The sequence below is a fragment of the Crocodylus siamensis genome, chromosome 4 (assembly GCF_052110815.1).
Source record: "Crocodylus siamensis isolate JL-2025a chromosome 4, ASM5211081v1, whole genome shotgun sequence".
Taxonomy (NCBI): domain Eukaryota; kingdom Metazoa; phylum Chordata; order Crocodylia; family Crocodylidae; genus Crocodylus; species Crocodylus siamensis.
This window is the reverse complement of record NC_143398.1, coordinates 167899217-167918495: the sequence shown is the minus strand read 5'-3', so window position 1 is coordinate 167918495 and position 19279 is coordinate 167899217. Positions and strand designations below refer to the sequence as shown.

At 46.8% G+C, this 19279-nt stretch overlaps 1 protein-coding gene across 1 annotated transcript in view; it reads left to right on the top strand.

Annotated features, from left to right (window-relative positions):
- The window catches only part of DYTN (dystrotelin), a 64202-nt gene that overhangs the window by 14584 nt on the left and 30339 nt on the right, over positions 1 to 19279 (top strand). The window contains 4 exon segments of the mRNA XM_090041680.1: positions 6656 to 6851; positions 17113 to 17198; positions 17959 to 18047; positions 19148 to 19219. Coding sequence (XP_089897806.1) covers positions 6656 to 6851; positions 17113 to 17198; positions 17959 to 18047; positions 19148 to 19219 — 443 coding nt within the window.

Below are 19279 nucleotides of genomic sequence, written 5' to 3'. Positions count from 1 at the left end.
ACAAAAGGATTATCTACCACTTAAGTCCTATTCTGGGGGCAAGAGGGGGAAAAAAACCAAAAACAAATGGGATTTAAGTGCTGCAGAAGAAGTATTGTGCTTGTCCTCTTCATGAGGATGCATTGCAGTCCAACTAGTCAGAAGTCACAAGAGACAGCAGAGCCAAGAGCAGAACCTAGATTTTCCAAGCCCTGGTTTTAACCATAAATCCAGATGTATGGGCCTGGCATTGTAACTAAACCAAGATGCTGAAGTCAGATATTCATCACATATATGTTAAAGCAGATGGTTACAAACATCACCCCTTCACACGTAGTAGTAAATACTGGAAGGGATGGCTACTTGGGACAGGGTATCCTAGCAATCTTCTTGGCTTTCTAATGGAAAAAGACAAGGGAAGGTTGAGGAGCATAATAATTCACTGCTATTACTGAAAAGAGATCTATTACAATAGCAAGAGTAAACAGTTTCTTTTAGTACTTGATTACTCTACCACTATTAAAATTCAAACAAACTCCCTTTAAAAAAGGTCTATAAAGATCTATTATATTTTTTCAGAGACACAGATTAATTAGATTATTATTATAGCATGTAATATTGCCAACACAACATAAAAGTTGCCAGCAATATGGAACTTCATCTATGTATTGTTGTCCTTGTTAAATGTCAAAATTAGATCTATTTCTTAGGAATGCATTTATTGGAAAGAGAATCAAAAAATGCATAGGGTAATTTGCAGACATTATTACTACTACCATGAATATTAACAACAAAATAAAATATTATACACCAGAAAGGTTCTATTCAGTACTCCTGACCCTTTACCCTGGCAAATCTCCCACTGAAGTCAAAGGGAATTTTGTTGTGGGAAAGAGCTACTGAGTAGACTGCTGAGCATTTACTTCATTTCCAATTTGCTGTGTGGAAGTTGGACATTGCACTGGAACCCCTGGAATTTGCTTATCTTTTTATCCCTCTGAATGCACCAACCCCTTCATACAAAAAACTATTCCTGAGAATGGGCAAAACATGCATCAATACCTTTATGACATATTAAGAATGTAATATAAGCCCAGAGGGATCAAAGGGGGCAGGAGTGCTCAAAAGCCCCCATGGCTCACCAAAAGCATCCACGAATGTCTCAAAGCTAAAAAGAAGTTGTATACCCAATGGAAGGGAGGGGCCATCACCAAGAAGGATTATACTTCCATTGCCCAAGATTGTAGTGGGACTGTTAGGAAGGTGTCCTAGGGAGGGACGTACAAACGATAAAACCAAACACTCACCCATGGCAGGAGGCATGGTGAAGCAGGGGCAAATGGAAGAGCCCGCTCAGCTCATCAGCCACTTGTTTATACAATTAAGGCTGGCCAGTGAAAATAAAAAAAATGGAGGCCAATGCCACAGAAGAGGTGAGGAGGGAGAGGGGGAGAAAGACAACCCCGGCCAGACCCAGGAAGGGAGGAGACCTTCACCACAGGTCCCACTGGGAGCCAGGGGCGGGAAGACGTCAGGCAGCAGGGACCCCGGACCCGAACAAGGACCCAGGAATGGACTGGAGCCCCAACAGGATCCCAGGTGGGAGAGTCAGAGTGACCAGGATGAGCAGGGACCCACGCCGGCGGGAAAGACCCCGAGAGGAGCCCCGGGGTGGTTGCTATTGAAGCAGGTATTGCTGCCATTTCCAGCGGGGTCAGCAGCGGAGTGGGAAGAACTCCCAGGGATGGCGGATGATATTAGGCGCTACGTTAAAATTAGAGGGGAAGGAAAAGGGTAGGAGTGGGGCGTAGTTATGCCAAGAGGCAGACCTGAGTCTAGGGTTTCTTGGATGATTGGTTTCTTTTGTTTCCCCATGTGAAGGGGTTGAGGAGGGGATGGTTTTGTGAGCTTCTCCGAGTAGAGGGGCTGAGGGGAGAGCCTCAGAGGTTTTTCTTTGTTTCCCCAGAGAAGGGGCTGGAGGGAAGAAGGAAGGTGGGGTAGAGACAGAGCCAAGAGGACTGATCCCATGTTGGCAAGCAGTCATAACGGGTGGCTGGCAGAAGGGCACCACTCCACTGAAGGGGCTGAGGCCAATGGAGAACATTGCACATGAGGTGGAGTGAGGCCAGGGTGTAGGGGTGGTGGAGCCCCATGAATGGCTGTCAGGTGAACCGTGGTCCACTGAGGAAACCAGATGGCTGTCCCCAACCACTGAGGAACCAACAAGTCATGGCAGGGGAGAGCGGAGAAGGCGAGTCATGGAGGAGACACCTGCTCGGCCAAAGATGCGAGTCCGGAGAACACTCAACGTCCATCACCCAGGTGAAGGCCACTCGAAGCCTGATGGTCACAGAAGGCTAAGGTGGAGATGGAAGTGGGACTAGCAACCCAGATCAAGGACAGCAAGAAGTTCTTTTTTAAATACATAGGGGGTAAAAAGGTACTGGATAACATAGGGCCTCTGCAGGATACGCTTGGAAATCTGGTGGTTACACAAGATGACAAAGCTAACCTCTTTAACAATTTCTTTGCCTCCATCTTTTTGAGCAGGGATTGGGGCATCCCCCCCACTGGGATCCCCGATGGACCCAAGGGAGGTGCTGCCAGGCCTAGGGTCAGTGAGAACCTAGTCAGGGAACTTCTGGTGGGTCTAGAAGTGTTCAAGTCAGCAGGACCTGTTGATCTCCACCCCAGAGTGCTGAGGGAATTAGCAGTGGTCATTGCAGGCTGTACGAGCACTCATGGTGCTCTGGCAAGGTGCCAGAAGACTGGAAAAGGGCCAATGTGGTCCCCATTTTCAAATGAGGGAGGAAGGAGGACCCAGGAAACTACAGGCCCATTAGTCTTACCTCGGTCCTGGGGAAGCTTTTTGAGAAAATTATCCAGGAGCACATCTGCGAGGAACCAGCAGGGGAGAACATGCTTAGGGGCAACCAACACAGGTCCATTAGAGGCAGATCCTGTCAGACCAACCTAGTGGCCTTCTACAACCAGGTCAAAATCCTTGGACACAAGTGTCGCAGTGGACAGTCTTTCTGGACTTTAGGAAGGCCTTCGACACCATCTCTCACCCCATTCTCATTAAGAAATTAGGTGACTGTGGCTTCAGTGCCTACAGTCAGATGGGTCACTAATTGGCTGGAGGCCCACACCCAGACAGTGGTGGTGGATGGGTCTTTTTCAGCCTAAAGGGATGTGGGCAATGGGGTCGTCGGGCCCACGCTGTTCAACATCATCAGCGACTTGGACAAGGAGGTGAAATTCACGGGTGACACTAAATTGTGGGGAGAAGTGGGCATGCTGGAGGAGAGAGACAAGCTGCAACTAGATCTAGACAGGTACAGGGGTGGGCGGATGAGAACAGGATGGGATTCAACACTGACAAATACAACGTACTGCACCTGGGAAGGAAGAACCAGCAGCATACCTACAGGCTGGGGAACTCCCTTCTAGTCAGCACAGAGACAGAAGAGGATCTTAGTGTCATTACTGATTCCAAAATGAACATGGGCCGCCAATGTGGGGACACAATCAGGAAGGCTAACCACACCTTGTCATGCATCCAGAGGTGTATCACAAGCAAGTCCAAGGAGGTGATCCTCCCCCTCTATGCGACACTGGTCAGGCCGCAGCTGGAGTACTGTGTCCAGTTCTGGGCGCTGCACTTCAGGAGGGATGTGGACAGCATCAAGAGGGTCCAGAGGAGGGCCACTCACATGATCAGGGGGCAGCAAGGCAGACCCTATGAGCGGAGGCTATGGGACCTCATCCTGTTCAGCCTCCACAAGAGAAGCCTGAGAGGGGATCTGGTGGCCATCTACAAACTGGCCAAGGGGGACCAGCAGGCTATGGGAGAGTCCCTGTCCCCCCTCCCCCCCCCCAAGCACTACCAGGAGTAACAAGGAATAACAGCCATAATTTGACCAAGAGTAGATTCTGGCTAGATATCAGGAGGCACAACTTCACAACCAGGGTGGCTAGGATCTGGAACCAACTTCCAAGGGAAGTGGTGCTCTCTCCTACGCAAGGGGTCTTCAAAGAGGAGGCTAGATAATCACCTTGCCGGGGTTGTTTGACCCCAGCATTCTTTCCTGCCATGACAGGGGGTCAGACTTGATGATCTGCTCAGGTCCCTTCTGACCCTACCAACTATGAAGGAAGACTGTTTTTCTCATGAACAATGCATGCCCCTGGAGGCTGGGGGGCATGTCGACCACCCACAGGTGGTGGCAGCGGCAGTGGGGATGTGGTGACAGTGAGTGGGGAGCTCCTGCAGGCAGCCGCGGCAATGTTGGCAGTGAAGGGGGGGGGGTGAGCAGTGAGCACCCGCAAGTGCCACTGGTAGTGTCAGCGGTGCACCAATCTCAGAGGGTACATGTGTACCCCCCATGCATCACCAATGATTTTTCTGTTCCTGCATGCAGCTGGGAATCATAAAATCTGGGTTCAGCTCCTAAGCCTACCAGACTCGCAGAGCCAACTGGGATTTTCAAAACTAGTTACAGGTACTCCTCACTTAACTGGGACAACTTTTTGTTATTACATAGCTGACCTATTAGAGAACATACTTGTTTAAAGTGGTGTAAAGTTTGGCTATAACATTGTTTGGCCACTGCCTGCTAGTAGGTAACTACTGTGACGTAACTGGATTTGCTTAACATCATTTTGCTTAAAGTCGCATTTTTCAAGAACGTAACTACAACATTAAGTGAGAAGTAGCTGTATGTCATTTGCAAGTGAATGTAACATAAGATCCTGAACCGGCTTGGTACTTTAGACAATTCAGCCCTTAAGCTCCCTATGTCTCTGTTTAGGTTTCATGAAAGGGTAACAATAATACTTCCTCTCTTATATCCTATGTCTATCTGGGTTGTACTGAAATATAAATAATATTAAACATAGTTAAAAAAACAAAACAAATTAAACCTTGGTTTTGACTGGTTTCAGTAATGCAATCCTTAAAATATTTTTCCATCTTCGGAACACGTGCAACTATTGTTACAAATAAGGCATGGTAAATTTGCTCTTTATAGTTTTGCACAATCTGGCTCCTGAGAGCGCTCTACAGCCATGACCCAAACACATGTGCACAGCTGCAAAGCACTTCTAAAATGGCCAATTGGCACTTCCAAAATTAACCCTTCTCTAATCTCTAATCAGGTAACAGATTAAGGCTCTCTGTTTTAGAACACCTTGAGGCACTTGTGTTCCCCTGGGAGTTAATTTTATGGATGGTGGTGAGGTTGTCAGTGCAGAGGGAGTGAAAGGAACAGCAGTAGCTGCAGGGCTGCTATGCCTGGCCTGAGCTGGAAGGGGGTTGGAACAGAGCCCCTCACCTCGCAGCCCAGCTACCCTGGCTGGGGTATTGGGGTGAGCTGGGCTGGGCCCCCAAGTTTCCTGGAGCTGGGAGGGGGGTGGGGCTGGGGAGAGGGGTGGTCCTGGCCAGTGCCACCAAACGCTGGCCAGTAGGGCCAGTGCAAGCAAGCCAGCTCCATTCCCGCCCCCCAACCCAACAAGCAAACATCTGTTGGGTCAAGGAGGCACTCTAACTCATGATGCTTTATGTACAGTGCCATGAGGTAGAGCAGGGCCCTGCATTTCTGACAGACCCCACAAGCTTTCATAAGCCAGGGTTTACTTTATCAGATGCTGTGAAGGGACTGCCAGAAGCAGAGCTGCTAAATACAAAGCAGTGATTAGAACACAAAGGATAGGGAGGGTGGGGAGGAAAAAGAAAGAGGCACTGCTGAGAGAGGCAAGGTGAGGAGGAGAGTGAAGAACAAAGCAGTTAACCCATTGAGGGACATGGGGCTCATAAAAAACGAATCCAGGTAATGGGATAATAACCATAGCCTTAGTTTAGACCACACTTAACACAATCCAGTCAAAGTCATTGATAGGAGAGACATATCTCTGCTAGAGAAAAGACATGTTTCTAATCTGTAGTAACCCTTCTCTGAACATGTTTGATTGCCTCTTTCTTGAACATGGATGAGCAGAACTGTATACAGTATTCTAGATTCCACCCATGTCTTGTACAATGGCATTAACATATGTCACATTAGTCTTTTTCACAGTTATAAAAACACACTAGTGATTCAAAACTGTGATTGAGTAATACATTCAGGCCTTTCTCCTATGTTATTCTACTGATGAGGTTCAAGTTTATGTTGGCTGAGACCTTCAGAAAAGTTAAGAGTCCTGGCTGGCCTTTGTGAACATTAGTTTCCCATGGTTGCCTCTGTGCTCTTGGCCAAAGCATTTCTCATGCTCCTTCAGAACGGTGGGCATGGAATGGAAACTAGCGGCAAAGACAAAGAACTTGAAATCCACATACATCTGATTTTGAACATTCATATGGTGCATCATCCACTTTTGCCCCAACTCTCTACCAGAGCTAAATTGCATCTTACAGAAATCACCAATGTATTTTTTCCGGCCTAATTATTTTAAAAGGAGGACTGGGAAATTGTGGTTGACTTTCTTTATATTCTCATACACTTTGCTGAATTCAGTGAAAGATCCTTTGACGGATGTTCCCCCTTTCCATAGAATGCAAGTGGGCTGCCTTTCCAGGCATGTCTAATTAATGCATTTATTTAATAAATGTCCAGCTTACATTTACAATAAAATCAGAAGAACTCTCACTAAATTTTCCTCTTTATTTTCCCTACAGTGGACTTGACTGATGTCTCCCTGATTCAGCACATCCTTCCATGTCACCTCTGCCAGAAGGAGAACTCTTTGAAAGTACAGCAGCTCTGCTCATTGCTGAAAGAGCTGTTTCAGAGTGCCAGGTTAGACAAACCAGGCCAAGTAGATCCAAAAGCCCCTGATTTGACTCTAAGGCTGCTAACTGCCATGTATGACAGGTGAGAGGAAGCCCACTACTGATTTCAACATATACTATTTCTGTAAGTAACATCCTGCCCATCCCTCTTCTGCTTTTTCAGTGAGAAGCCCAGCCCATGCTCAAAAGGTGTGTTGTTACTTGAATTGTGCATGGCTGGAGGTCCAATGGTAGGAAAATTTTACTAACTAGTATTATGGGCAACTGGTGCCTCCTGAGTCTGGGGGGAATCAGGGGAGCATGGCTGGGGTGGGGTCCCCCAGTGGGGATGAGGGGAGGTTCCCGCAGTGGCAGCAGTGGAAGTGCCAGCACTTCCGCATGCAGCACAGCCAAATTTGGGGAGGGCATGAGCACTCTGATCCCCCTCCCCCCCAACAGCAAGTGCTCTCTCAGCAAGTGGCTGGTAGGGGAGCAATCAGGGGGGCCCACCCCACACAGTCTATGTGGTATATTGTAGTTTTAGCATAAGAATGTTAGTATAAGTCCATAATGGATGTCACCAGATGTATCAAATGTAGTTTGTGCCCTAGTTAATATGCCTGTGCTACAGTCCTTACATAAGTTGTGAAAACAAATACCAGTAGTAGCTTTGTTAAAGATAACCATAAAATGAGAAGATTAGAAATCTTCCCTTCAGTCTCACAAAGACCCAAATTTTGGCTACTTGACATTTTCCACGATCATGGAAGATCCATGCAACAGGAGGGCATCCTAGGGGTCGCCATGATCTCCCCTGATGCCCATTACTGTGTCCAGTTAGTCTACAAAGCACGCTCAATTCTTGCCCACCACATCTTTTATATATATATATATATATATATATATATATATAAAAAAAAAATAGGGAAGCTGCCTCTTCATCTCCCTGGACACAGTTTTCCTCCCGTACACTGGCCCCATTTCTGTAATTGGTGTTTCTGTGCACCCCAGCCTTATGAGCTATGCGTGGCTCCAACCACCCCTTTACCATGCCCTGCACCTTGCTGGCACTCAGCAATCACTGCCCCTCTCTCTGGGGCTTCTTGCAGGCCCCTCTCTCCAGGGCTCAGGGTCAGCACACCCCAATGCTGTGTCCTACCTGGCGCTAGGGTTGGTACACCCTTAATGCAGCACCTTCTCTGGCATTCAGGGTTGGTTCACCCCCAATGCTGTGCCTTCTCTGATGCTTGGGTCAGCACACCCCCAATACAGCAACTTCTCTGGCATTTGGGGTCAGCACCCCCCCCCAATACTGCACACTCTCTGGCACCCAGGTCTCCATGCTGCCATGGACCCCATATGAGGCCTCCTCCATCCCCTTATAGCCTCACCCAAGCCAGTGGTAACAACAGCAAACAAAACACAAGCCCCTGGGCTATAATGTAAATCTTAGCCATCTACCTCCAACATTAGTCCTGCCATACCAGGGGTACTCCATCCTTCCCCAAATCTCAGGCTGTACCTGCAGTCTGCGTTCTCCCCTCTGCTTGTTCTAGGAGAGCTCCTTCCTCCTTGGCTGCTGGCAGAAGACTCCTTACTTGGCCTCAGCCCTGGGGTTTAAATGGGAGCCAGGCCCTACCCCTTCCAGTCAGCTGACTGCTGGCTCCCTCTGGTTGCCCTAGCAACCAACACCTGAGTAGTTATCCCGGCTCTACAAGTAGCAGGCACCTTAGTGCCCTGCTACAATCCAGCTCAGTCTGATTTCCAGATTTAATTCATAGGACAAAGAACATTTGAATTAGCCAATCAGAAGATACTTTTAGAGTTAGACAAGCTTAACAAGAATTGGAGCAGGTCCAGAGGGCAACAAAAATGTTGAGGGGGCTGGAGCACATGACTCCTGAGGAGAGGCTGAGGGAACTGAGCTTTTTTAGTCTGGAGAAGAGAAGACTGAGAGGGGATTTAATAGCAGCTGTCACCTACCTGAATGGTGGTTTCAGAGAGGATGGAGCTGGACTGTTCTCAGTGGCGGTGGATGACAGAACAAGGAGCAATGGTCTCAAGTTGCAGCAAAGGAGATTTAGGTTAGATATCAGGAAGAATTTTCTCACTGGGAGGATAGTAAAACAGTGGAACAGGCTACCCAGAGAGGAGGTGGAAGCCCCATCCTTGGACTTTTTTAAGACCCAGCTAGACAAAGCTTTGGCTGGGATGATCTAGCTGGGGCTGGTCCTGCTTTGAGCAGGGGGTTGGACTAGATAACCTCCTGAGGTCCCTTCCAACTCTCATTTTCTATGATTCTATGACTCTAGGATAAAAAATAAAATAAAATTAAACACACAGGAAGGAGTGGAAAGGGCTTACTGTTTTGGTTGAATCTATTCAAACTATGAACACACAGGTAAAAACTGGTGTTTTGCTGTAATAAGTGGCCAGATAGGCATTGGGATAAGCATGAAGCTCACGCTTTGTGCATTGAAAATGAAAGGTCAGGCTATAGACCTGCCTCTCACCTCTTTTATCAGTAGCAAACCTGCCTGTAATCCAAGTAACAGTTCACAGAAATGTATCAGTGGCTCCAGTTTTCATCTATCCAGATACTTACTTAGCCCTCATTACTGAAAAATTGATATTGGCATGTGAATGAGACTATCTAAGCATGGAGCAAGGATTCACTAGTCACTTTTGAGTATTCTTTCCTTTCCTGTCTAAAATATTTGCCATCCAAATGTGAAGCAAAAGCAGTGCTACTAAGCTGATCATGCTACCATGAATAGCAAAGTGCTGAAGGGAGCAATACACAAGCAACTCATAGGCTAAAATCTGCTTACATACTGTATTTGTGAAAAATGAATTCATCAGAACCAGGATTGGTTTGGGAACACCATGCTAGAAAAGGAACAGGCCACATTCATAGGTTAATTTATTCGCAGTCCTGTGCAGAGAGAGAAAGAACAAAGCTTTTGCTGAGCATCTGAATGGGATTTAAGTGGTGCAGAGGACTGTTACTAACCCTCCTGAAGTCCCATTAATTATTAATTTGATCATCTGTGTGTGTGATCCCATGTTATGAGTTGCTTGTACTTACAAAATAAATCACTTGAGTCTAAAAATGAAATAATGCAATTTGGAACAAAACTAGAAATATCAAGAGTATTTTCTATATTGCATTCTCTAAGGGCTATTCAAGGGAAATTACTTAGAAGAACTGTCATCACAGGATTAACTTGGTCTCTCTTTATAAACTATTTCTATTCTCCAAAGGCAGTGTGCCGTTTTTCCTCCTCTTCTGGTATTTCATTCTAACAGTGAATTTGGCATCATGCTTGCATTGTAGGAACAGCTTTGTGAGTAAATGTTGTCTTTTTCTAGCATGTGATTTTATTTCCTCTACTGTTTTTTCACTGACACCTTTTTTCTTGCAGACATATATTAGAACCTTTTTGTATCCTTGTGGTAACTTACCTTGTGTGCTCCCTGACAATGTCATAAAGGTCTCTTTATATACAGTAGAAAGTTTGAAAATGACTTTTCACTGTATTTTGTAAAACGCATATCATTTTTGTGCTTCTTGTCAGTCAACAATGCATGGCTGCAAATATGCTTTTTTCATCAAGTTGATTTGCGTTTGCCTTCAGTGTGTTCTACTGACTGCCCAGTAAACTTTTCAGGTGAACAAGTTTCTAATCTCCTTTTAGTTTTCTTTCCAGTGGTAGGCCAATTATTTGTGTAATTTTATTGTTTTCATCAAAATCTTGTCATGAGGAGAACATTGGGTGAGTCTGGAAACACTTATTTAACAAAGAAACTTCCACCCATCTACACCTCACAGCTATCTCAGTCTATAATGGCAGCATAATAAGTCTGGGCACTTTTCAGGGTAGTTTTTTGCATTTATTAATCATATTTTTTTTTAAGTACAATCCTGGCCTGAAAAGTTACCTTGCAAAAAGAGCAGCACTGGATTCCATGTTTATGGTTTCACAAGTATTCCATATAAAACCTACTGTGTTTTCAGTTAAAGAAATACCATATATACTTGCATACCACACACACTTTTGTGATTGTAGAGCCAGACTGTTAAAGGGACCTTTTTCTGTGAAATAAGGGGTGCAGCCACATGCAATATTTACTGTGAAGTTGCCTAATTGGCTCCACAGTAACTGCGTCAGCATCTACACATGCAGTGCTATTAGGATGGAGTAAACTAATTAACTCCACTGTAGATTAGGACTTGTAAACACAGTACTATCCTATGGTGGAGTGTTTTTACTCTACAGTAACACACATGTAGATGCTGACAGGGCTGGCTGGGACATGAGGGTGCTTCAGTGGGGGCTAGCCCCTCACTGAAGTATCCTCATGCCCCAGCCAGCCTCTCTGAAGTACATTGAGCTGGGTTGAAGCAGACCTGAGCTGGCAGGCTGCCCCCCAGGCCCTCTGCCAGCCAGGGTTGTACTCACTTGGCTCAATGTGAAGCACACATTCAAACGTGACACCCAGGAATTATACATTCTGGAACAGTATGTGCTAGAGCTTATTGCTACGCATTAATTGCATGTGTAGACATGCCCAAGGAGACGTAACTTAAGACATAACTTAAGCCTGCTTAATAAGATTTACTTTTAGAAGCACTTTTCAGAAAGAGAATCATGATTTAATACTGAATGCTTTAAATAGGCCTAGTATAATTTAATCTAATTAGGATATAAGCAGTTTGGGGCAGATACTGTCTTTTTGTCCTGTGTTTGTCCAGTGACTAGCAGAGTTATCTCAATGGAGCTCCGGTTCCATCACTGGGGCTCTCAGACACCACCTTCCTACACAGAAACAACAACACCATTCTAGAGCAGGTATGCACATATGAAATGACATGGAGTTTGGAGGTGTTAAGGCGATGTTGTTGCTGTGATGGTTCAGAAGATGTGTGAGAGGAAGGGATTCTTGTGGGTGATTGGTGTCATTATGTAGTCTGACTTTTTTTCTCTTTATGTTGTGGATTTTCCATTGTAAGCGGCAAATTTCAACATCTTCCATGTTTTATAGAATCATAAAATCAATGGACCAGAAGGAACCTGTTAGATCATCGAGTCTGGTCCCCTGCCATAGGCAGGAGGTTAATGAGCTCAAACTAACTCAATGAGGTGCTTATCCAGCCTCCTCTTGAACACCTCCAAGGATGTGTTCAAGACTGCACTGCACCACCTCTGCTGGTACTGTGTTTCAGGTTCTAATTACCCTTACAGAGAAGAAGCTCTTTCTTAAGTCCAGCTTAAATCTTCCTTCTATTAGTCTGTGCCCATTGGTCCTCATCCTCCTAAGGGGTGGCTTCTTGAGGAGGCTCCCCCAGATCTTGGTGTTCCCCCTGACATACTTGTAGGAAGCTAACAAGTCACCTCTCAGCCTCCTCTTACTCAGACTGAACAAGCCCAGCTCCCAGCGTCTCTCCTCATAGGACCTATCCTTCAGGCCGCTAATCATGCAAGTGGCCCTTCTCTGTACCCTCTCAAATTTATCTTCATCCTTCTTGAAGTATGGTGCCTAAAACTGGGCACAGTACTCCAGTTGTGGCCTCACCAATGCTGAGTAGAGAGAGAGAAGCACCTCCCTGGATCTGTTGTCAACACATCGGCTGATGCGCACCTAAGTCCTATTTGCCCTGCTGGCAGCTTTCTTGCACTGTTAGCTCATATTCATCTGGTTAATTATGACCCCCAGGTCCCATTCAGATGATGTGCCAGCCAGTGGGTTACTGCCTATACTGTAGTTGGAGTAAAAGTTCTTCCTACCCAAATGAAGGACCCAGCACTTTTTCCTGTTGAACCTCATCTGATCAGCACATAGAACCAGTCTGTCTAGGCCAGGGGTGTCCAACCTTTTTGAATATGGGGCTAGATCATGAACTTTTTATCACCCAGTGGGCCGGTGAGCCATATTCAAAGACCTCATAGGAAGCGGTATCACATCACCCCCTCCCCTCCAAATGAAAGTACAGTGTTTACTTTTGTTTCCCGTTGCAGCACCTTGGGCCTCAGAAAATGGGTTGGAGGGCCACATAGTGGCCTGTGGGCCATATGTTGGACAAGCCTGTTCTAAACTGTCCTGGATCCTTACCCTATCCTCTGGTCTTCCTGTATTACCACAGCTTGGTATCACCAGCAAACTTAATCATAGAGCATTCTACCCTTCCATCCAAGTCATTAATAAATATGTTAAAAAACATGGGTCCAAGCCCCAGTCCCTGTGGGACACAGTATGAGACCATCCCATCAATTACAACTCACTGGGACCGGCCTCTAAGACAGTTATGCACCCACCTCACTATAGGCTGGTCCAGGCCAGTACCCTCTAGTTTAATTGAGAGACAGAATCAAAGATTCCAGATCCTATCTGCCCTGACTGTGAAGTAGTGCCTTCTAATGTCCAGCCTGAACCTACTCTTAGACAACTTATGGCTGTTATTCCTTGTTACTCTAGAAGGTGCTCAGGGGAACAGGGTCTCTCCCATTCCCTGCTGGTCCCCACTGGTAAGTTTATAGACGGCCACCAGGTCCCCTCTCAGCCTTCTCTTGTGAAGGCTGAACAGGTTCAGGTCTCACAGCATCTCTTCTTAGGGTCTGCCCTACTGTCCCCAGATCATGTGAGTGGCCCTCCTTTGGACCCTCTCAATACTGTCCACATCCCTCCTGAAGTGCAGCGCCCAGAACTGGACACAGTACTCCAACTGTGGCCTGACTGGTGTCACACAGAGGGGGAGGATCACCTCCTTGGCCCTGCTTGTGATGCATCTGTGGATGCAGGACAAGGTGCGGTTAGCCTTACTGACCATGTCCTCACATTGGTGGCCCATGTTCATTTTGGAATCGATAATGACTCCAAGATCTTTCTGCCACTGTGCTTTCAAGAAGGAAGTTCCCCAGCCTATAGGTATGCTATTGGTTCTTACTGCCCAAGTGCGGTACCCTGCACTTGTCAGTATTGAATCCCATTCTATTCTCATTTGCCCATCCCTGTAACCTGTCCAGGTCCAGCTGTATCCTGTCCCTCCCTTCTAGCAAGCCCACCTCACTCCAAATCTTGGTGTTGTCAGCAAATTTGAACAGGGTGTTTTTCACCCTCTCGTCCAAGTTGCTAATAAACAAATTGAACAGTGCAATGCAAGCCCTGGGGGACTCCACTGCCCACATCCCTCCAGGTCGAATATGACCTGTCCACCACCACTCTCTGGATGCAGCCCCACAGCCAATCTGCGATCCATCTGACTATGTAGGCATCAACACCACAGTCGTCTAACTTTTTAATGAGAACGGGGTGGGAAACAGTGTCAAGGCCTTCCTGAAGTCCAAAAACACCTGTGTTCAGTGAAGTCACCCATGACAATCAGGTCTTTAGTTCAGGCTGCCTCAGTCAGGGACCCAGGGAATGCCTGATCATTCTCCTCTTCTTGGGAGGGAGACCTGTAGTAGACTCCCACCATCAGGTCTCTCTCTCTTGAACCCCTTTGTACCTTGACCCAAAGGGCCTCCAAGGACCTCTCCCTGCTATCAAACCTGAATTGCAGGGAGGGGTACTGCTTTTTCCCATAGAAGTCCACCCCTCTGCCCTTCTTCCCAACTCGATCCTTCCTATAGAGCCTATAGCCCTCGATATCCGCTGTCCAATCATACGTATTGTTCCACCAGGTCTCTGTCAACCCAGTGAAGTCAAATTCCTCGTCTACCAAAAGAAAACCCAGTTTGTTGCCCATGCTTCTGGCATTCCCATAAAGTCACCTGAGTTCCAGTCTCGTCACCTCAGGTTTTCTGTCACTATGCAAGTATCTTAGGGCACTGGAGCTCACCTGGGTGTCCGCTATGTTGATGTCCTCTCTTGGGTCATCATGGGAAGAGGATTCATGTACAACAGTGGAACCTCCCCCCTCTTCCCTAGACGTGCTTAGTTTAAAGCCCTCCTTCTCAGCAAGTCAGCGATTCTCATACAAAAGAGTTTCCTCCCTCTGCCTGTAAGGTGAATGCTGTCTCTTGCATGTAGACCACTGCTGTTGAACTATATACCAAGGTCAAGGAATCCAAAGCTTATGCAGTGACACCATCTCTGAAGTCTTTGGTTGACCTCTTCAGTGGTTCGGCCCCTGACTGGGAGGATTGAAGAGAAGGCCTCTTGTGCTCCTAGTTCCTTGAGCTTCGCCCCCATAGTCTTGTAGTCACCCATGATTCTCCCAGGGCTGTTTCTCACCGTGGCATTGGTGCCCACATGGACAAGAAGCATGGGGTAGTGGTCCATAGGGTGGACCAGATTAGGAATCCTGTCTGTTGCATCTTGAATCCTGGCTCCTGTAAGGCAGCAGACCACTTGAGCAAAAGGGTCTGGATGACTAATGGCTCCTGTGCCCAGCAGGAGGGAGTCTTCCATGACAATCACCCTTCATTGTTTCCTTGGTGGGGCAGCTGTTCCTGTCCTGCTTGCAGTGCAGTGCAGATGCCCTATCTGTTGACAGTGAGGGCTGCATAGCTATTGTACAGAGCTGTTGGTGGAGCAACTGATGCGCCTCATGACTTGGGGCCTCATGTGACCAACTACCCACTGTTGGTTGAGGCATCTTGCTCAAGCCTGTTCTTCTGCCCATGGCATGGCATCCTTCTCTGGGTGCAGGGCCTGGCAGTATACATCATTCTCCACCTTATGTTCCCTGATGACTTGCAACCTGTTCACCTCCTCCTGGAGCTCCCTCACTTGGCCCTCCAGAGTCTCCACCAGTGGGCACAACCCACAAATGGAGGGGCCAGTGCCCCAGCTACCAGTTTCCAACAGACATGACAGGCAGCTCTTGCAGCCTGGAGTCAAGGGCTCTGTCTGCATGGAGGCTGGGACCACAGGTTCTATCTGCGTAAAAATCTCTGTGGTACCAAAGGTGTGTGGTCCATCTAGGCCTGGAAGCCTAGGGGTGCAGTGCATACCCATTACCATATCTGCGGGGCAGACCCCAGTTGCATGGCCTCCTAGGTGATTGTTTGAGTAACAGACCAGGTGTGTATGTGTGTAATTACTCCCACATGGTCTCTATCAGCTGCTGTTGCTGCAGCTTAGCAGACAGGCTCAAATAGCTGTCTGCAGTGGGATCCTCTGGCCTACCAGGCTGGGGGGTTCTCTGGGTCCCTGGATCTCACCCTGGAGGGAGGAGAGGCCTGGTCCCTCGTCCCCTTTACCTGAGCTCTAGTGCTGGAGGATTATCTTTTAGCATGGGGAGCTTCAGCTGCCTGGGGGCACCACAGGGATGGGGTGTGCCATGCATCACCACCGGGGGCACTTAGTTTGAGGGTGCCAGCTAATAGCCCCTCCTGCTCATCCTCCTGCACAAACTCCCACGCAAACTCATGCACTGGTCCCAGAGCATGCCTGTTTGCTCACTCTGTTTGCATGGCTCCCTAGGGGAGCTGTGGGGGGCACAATCCTCCTTGGCTCTGCTAAGCTGCACCCTCTATCTAGTGTCCACCCACTGCAGGCCCCACTTACCTCCCTGCTCTGCACTGTGGGTCAGGTCAGGGGTCCATCAGAGAGTCCACCAGGGTCCTAGCTCATAGGGGCTCAACAAGGTTACACTCATGCATCTCTCACTGGAGCTGGGCCCAAACTGTGGGGGCGTTTTTTACCACTGGGGGACCATTTTATAACCCTCACATGGGCAGATTGCTGCCAGTGCCATGCTGCTTTCTGGAACAGGTATTCCCTGTCACTCCAGAGAAGGGGGCAGGTAAGTGCCCCCCATCCCCTAGTTCCATGCTAACCCACATGTCAGGCCACTCCAGTCATGTGGCTCCCTAGGGGGCTGGGTTAAGTAGGAGCTGTGGGGGGCCATGACCCTCTTTGGTTCCACTCAGCTGCCCCCTCTGTCTAGTGCCCACCCACCACAAGCCCCACTTCCCTCCTGGCTCTGTGCTGGGGGTCAGGTCAGGGATCCACCAGAGGGTCTGCCGGGGTCCTAGCTCAGAAGGGTGCAACAAGCTTATACTCATGTGTCTGTCCCCAGAGCTGGACCCAAACTGTGAGAGTGGTAGTGTTGAGATGATGTTGTTGCCATGATGGTCCAGGAGCTATGCAAGAGGCAAGAATTTTTTTATTGGGAGAGGCAAGAGTCCTTGTGACCAATATCTTTTATTTATGTCTCAGCTGTGTCTGCTTCAGATACCATGATACTCAAAAGCTTATTTATGTCTATACCAACCATACAGTTGGTCCAATAAGAGATATCACTGACAAGAATTCTTGCCTTGTGGATTTTGAGGTCATTTTCCACTGTAACAACACTTTTAATTCTAGTAGCTTTAGTTTCACATTCCTGACTTAACTTGGTTTTCTTGTTTCAGATCTGAAACAGGTGTTATGAAAGCCAGATCTGCTGCAGGGGCCCTAATTGCTCTCTCAGGAGACAGTCTGCGTACAAAATACAGAGGTGGGAATCCATGACCTTTACACTCTCTTTTAGGTGCTGAGTATTGACAGCACTTTCAATATCTCTTATTTCTAGAAAGAAAACAGAGTCCTTCTGTACAAGAAGTTAATACATGGAAATAAAATGTACTGCCTTACATCGTCAGAAAAGGGTGATGCAGAAGAATAGCATCCATTAATCAATGTCCATTATATAATGCCTCTTGCATAAGCATCTCAGAGCAGTTCATAATATCCCTTAAGAGAAGTAAAACTTAGAAGTTAAAAGCCAGGTTCAATTACTGTAATTGGGAAGAGATCACTTTCAGTCTCTAGCTCAGACAGAAACCATCTAAATTAGATACAAGAAGATAAAAGAACTCTTGAAATAAAGATGATAATAGGTAAAGGGTTGAGTATAAAAAGTGAAACTCCCCTCTATACAAAGGTTTATGCATGACGCACATCCTCAAAATAGAGCTTAAGTGGGGCCTCTGGCTGGCGTTCTGCACAGGTATATATTTTACATAAATTGATTTGTAATTAACATTACAGAAGCTAAATCCAGCAGTAGACGGGCAAATTCTTATGGTCATGAAAAGGAGTTCATTATGTGCTCTTCCCACCTACTTGGCCTAATCATCAGGAATTAGAAACTATTCTAACTCGTTAGCTATGGTGGAATAGGCATCCAATGATTGTCACGTTAGTATTTCTTGGGAGTAAGTTCAGAATCTTTAGACTCTGCCACGATTCTAAGCATCTCTTCTGGCTGCTTGCAGCTTTCTTTCAGTTTTATGCTGACAAAGATCAGGAGGAGGCCTTGATGAGTCGGAGCACCCTGAGAAGTCTACTAACAGACTTACATCAGGTACTGTCATTGCTCTTAAACTGCATGTGCGGAATAGACAGCAAGTCTCAAAGAGGAATTCCAAGAGAGTTATTGCAAGGGATAAAAATGTATGGGATGTTGGTTCCCTAGGCTTCTTTAATAAAGTCAACTGGGCTCTCAGAAGATGGAGATCCACTGTGCAGAAACTGCTCTAGGATCTGAATGTAGGTATCGAAACTATGGACACATGCAACAGTTGTATAGATATTAAACGATATCAGTCTAAGCTGCTATGACACAACTGTTATACCTGCATAATTATGTAGCAATACAAGTGTAGTAAAACTGTTGCAACTTTAGTCCCATTTCAGTCCAGGTGAAAGTTACAGTAATTTAGGTATCCTGTATTGCTACAGGAGCATGCAGATGTAGAGGGTACATCTAACAGCTGTTACATGCTCCCAAGCAGCAGCAGCTCCCCCTCCCCTTTAAAAGAGTTTAAAAGGTATATTTGTTCATAGCCTCAGTCAAAATACCCATTGACATCAGTGCCTGTCCTGAGAGTTTTGTCAGAGCTTATGACAGCCAGATCCTACAAGTACTTCCACAAGCATGAATGTGCACCCATGCTGAGTGCTCTTAGTGCGGAAGGGGCACCATTGAGGTATATGTCCATCCCTGTGCAGAGCTGCCTATAGGTTCAGGGCCTTATCAGTCATAAATTACTCACTGAAAACAAACTGTCAGCTGACGCTGCAACGAGCTCTCAGATAGGAGATACTACTGTGGTGCAGTCGGGGTGAATTTTGTTACATCAGCTTTTTTAGAGAGATCCTATGTTGCAAAAACCAAGTCTGTCCATTACTGGGTTCAGTGCTCTAGCCTGACAGCACAATATGTTGACTGATATATAATAACTGGGGTGGAGATACAGTCACTCTGACACACAATGAAGTTTGGAATTACATGCTGATATCACATGCCTGCATTAAAACAGCCTTTCCTCTAGTAAAGGAAGCAAATGGCTTTTCTATTGATGCTTCTCCATCTGTGCTCTGATACCACCCCAATAAAGCATGGTGGCAGCATCTATTTTTTAGCATGGTATTCCTGAATAACTGCTTTTCTTTCTGGTGCAGATTCCAGCCGTCGTGGGGGAAAGCTGTGCTTCATCCTGTGTCGAAATTGCTATTCGCAGCTGTTTCCATGGGGTGAGTAGAATTCAGATGGTCTGTGGAGGTGATTGTGAATGTTGTTGACCAAGTGAAATG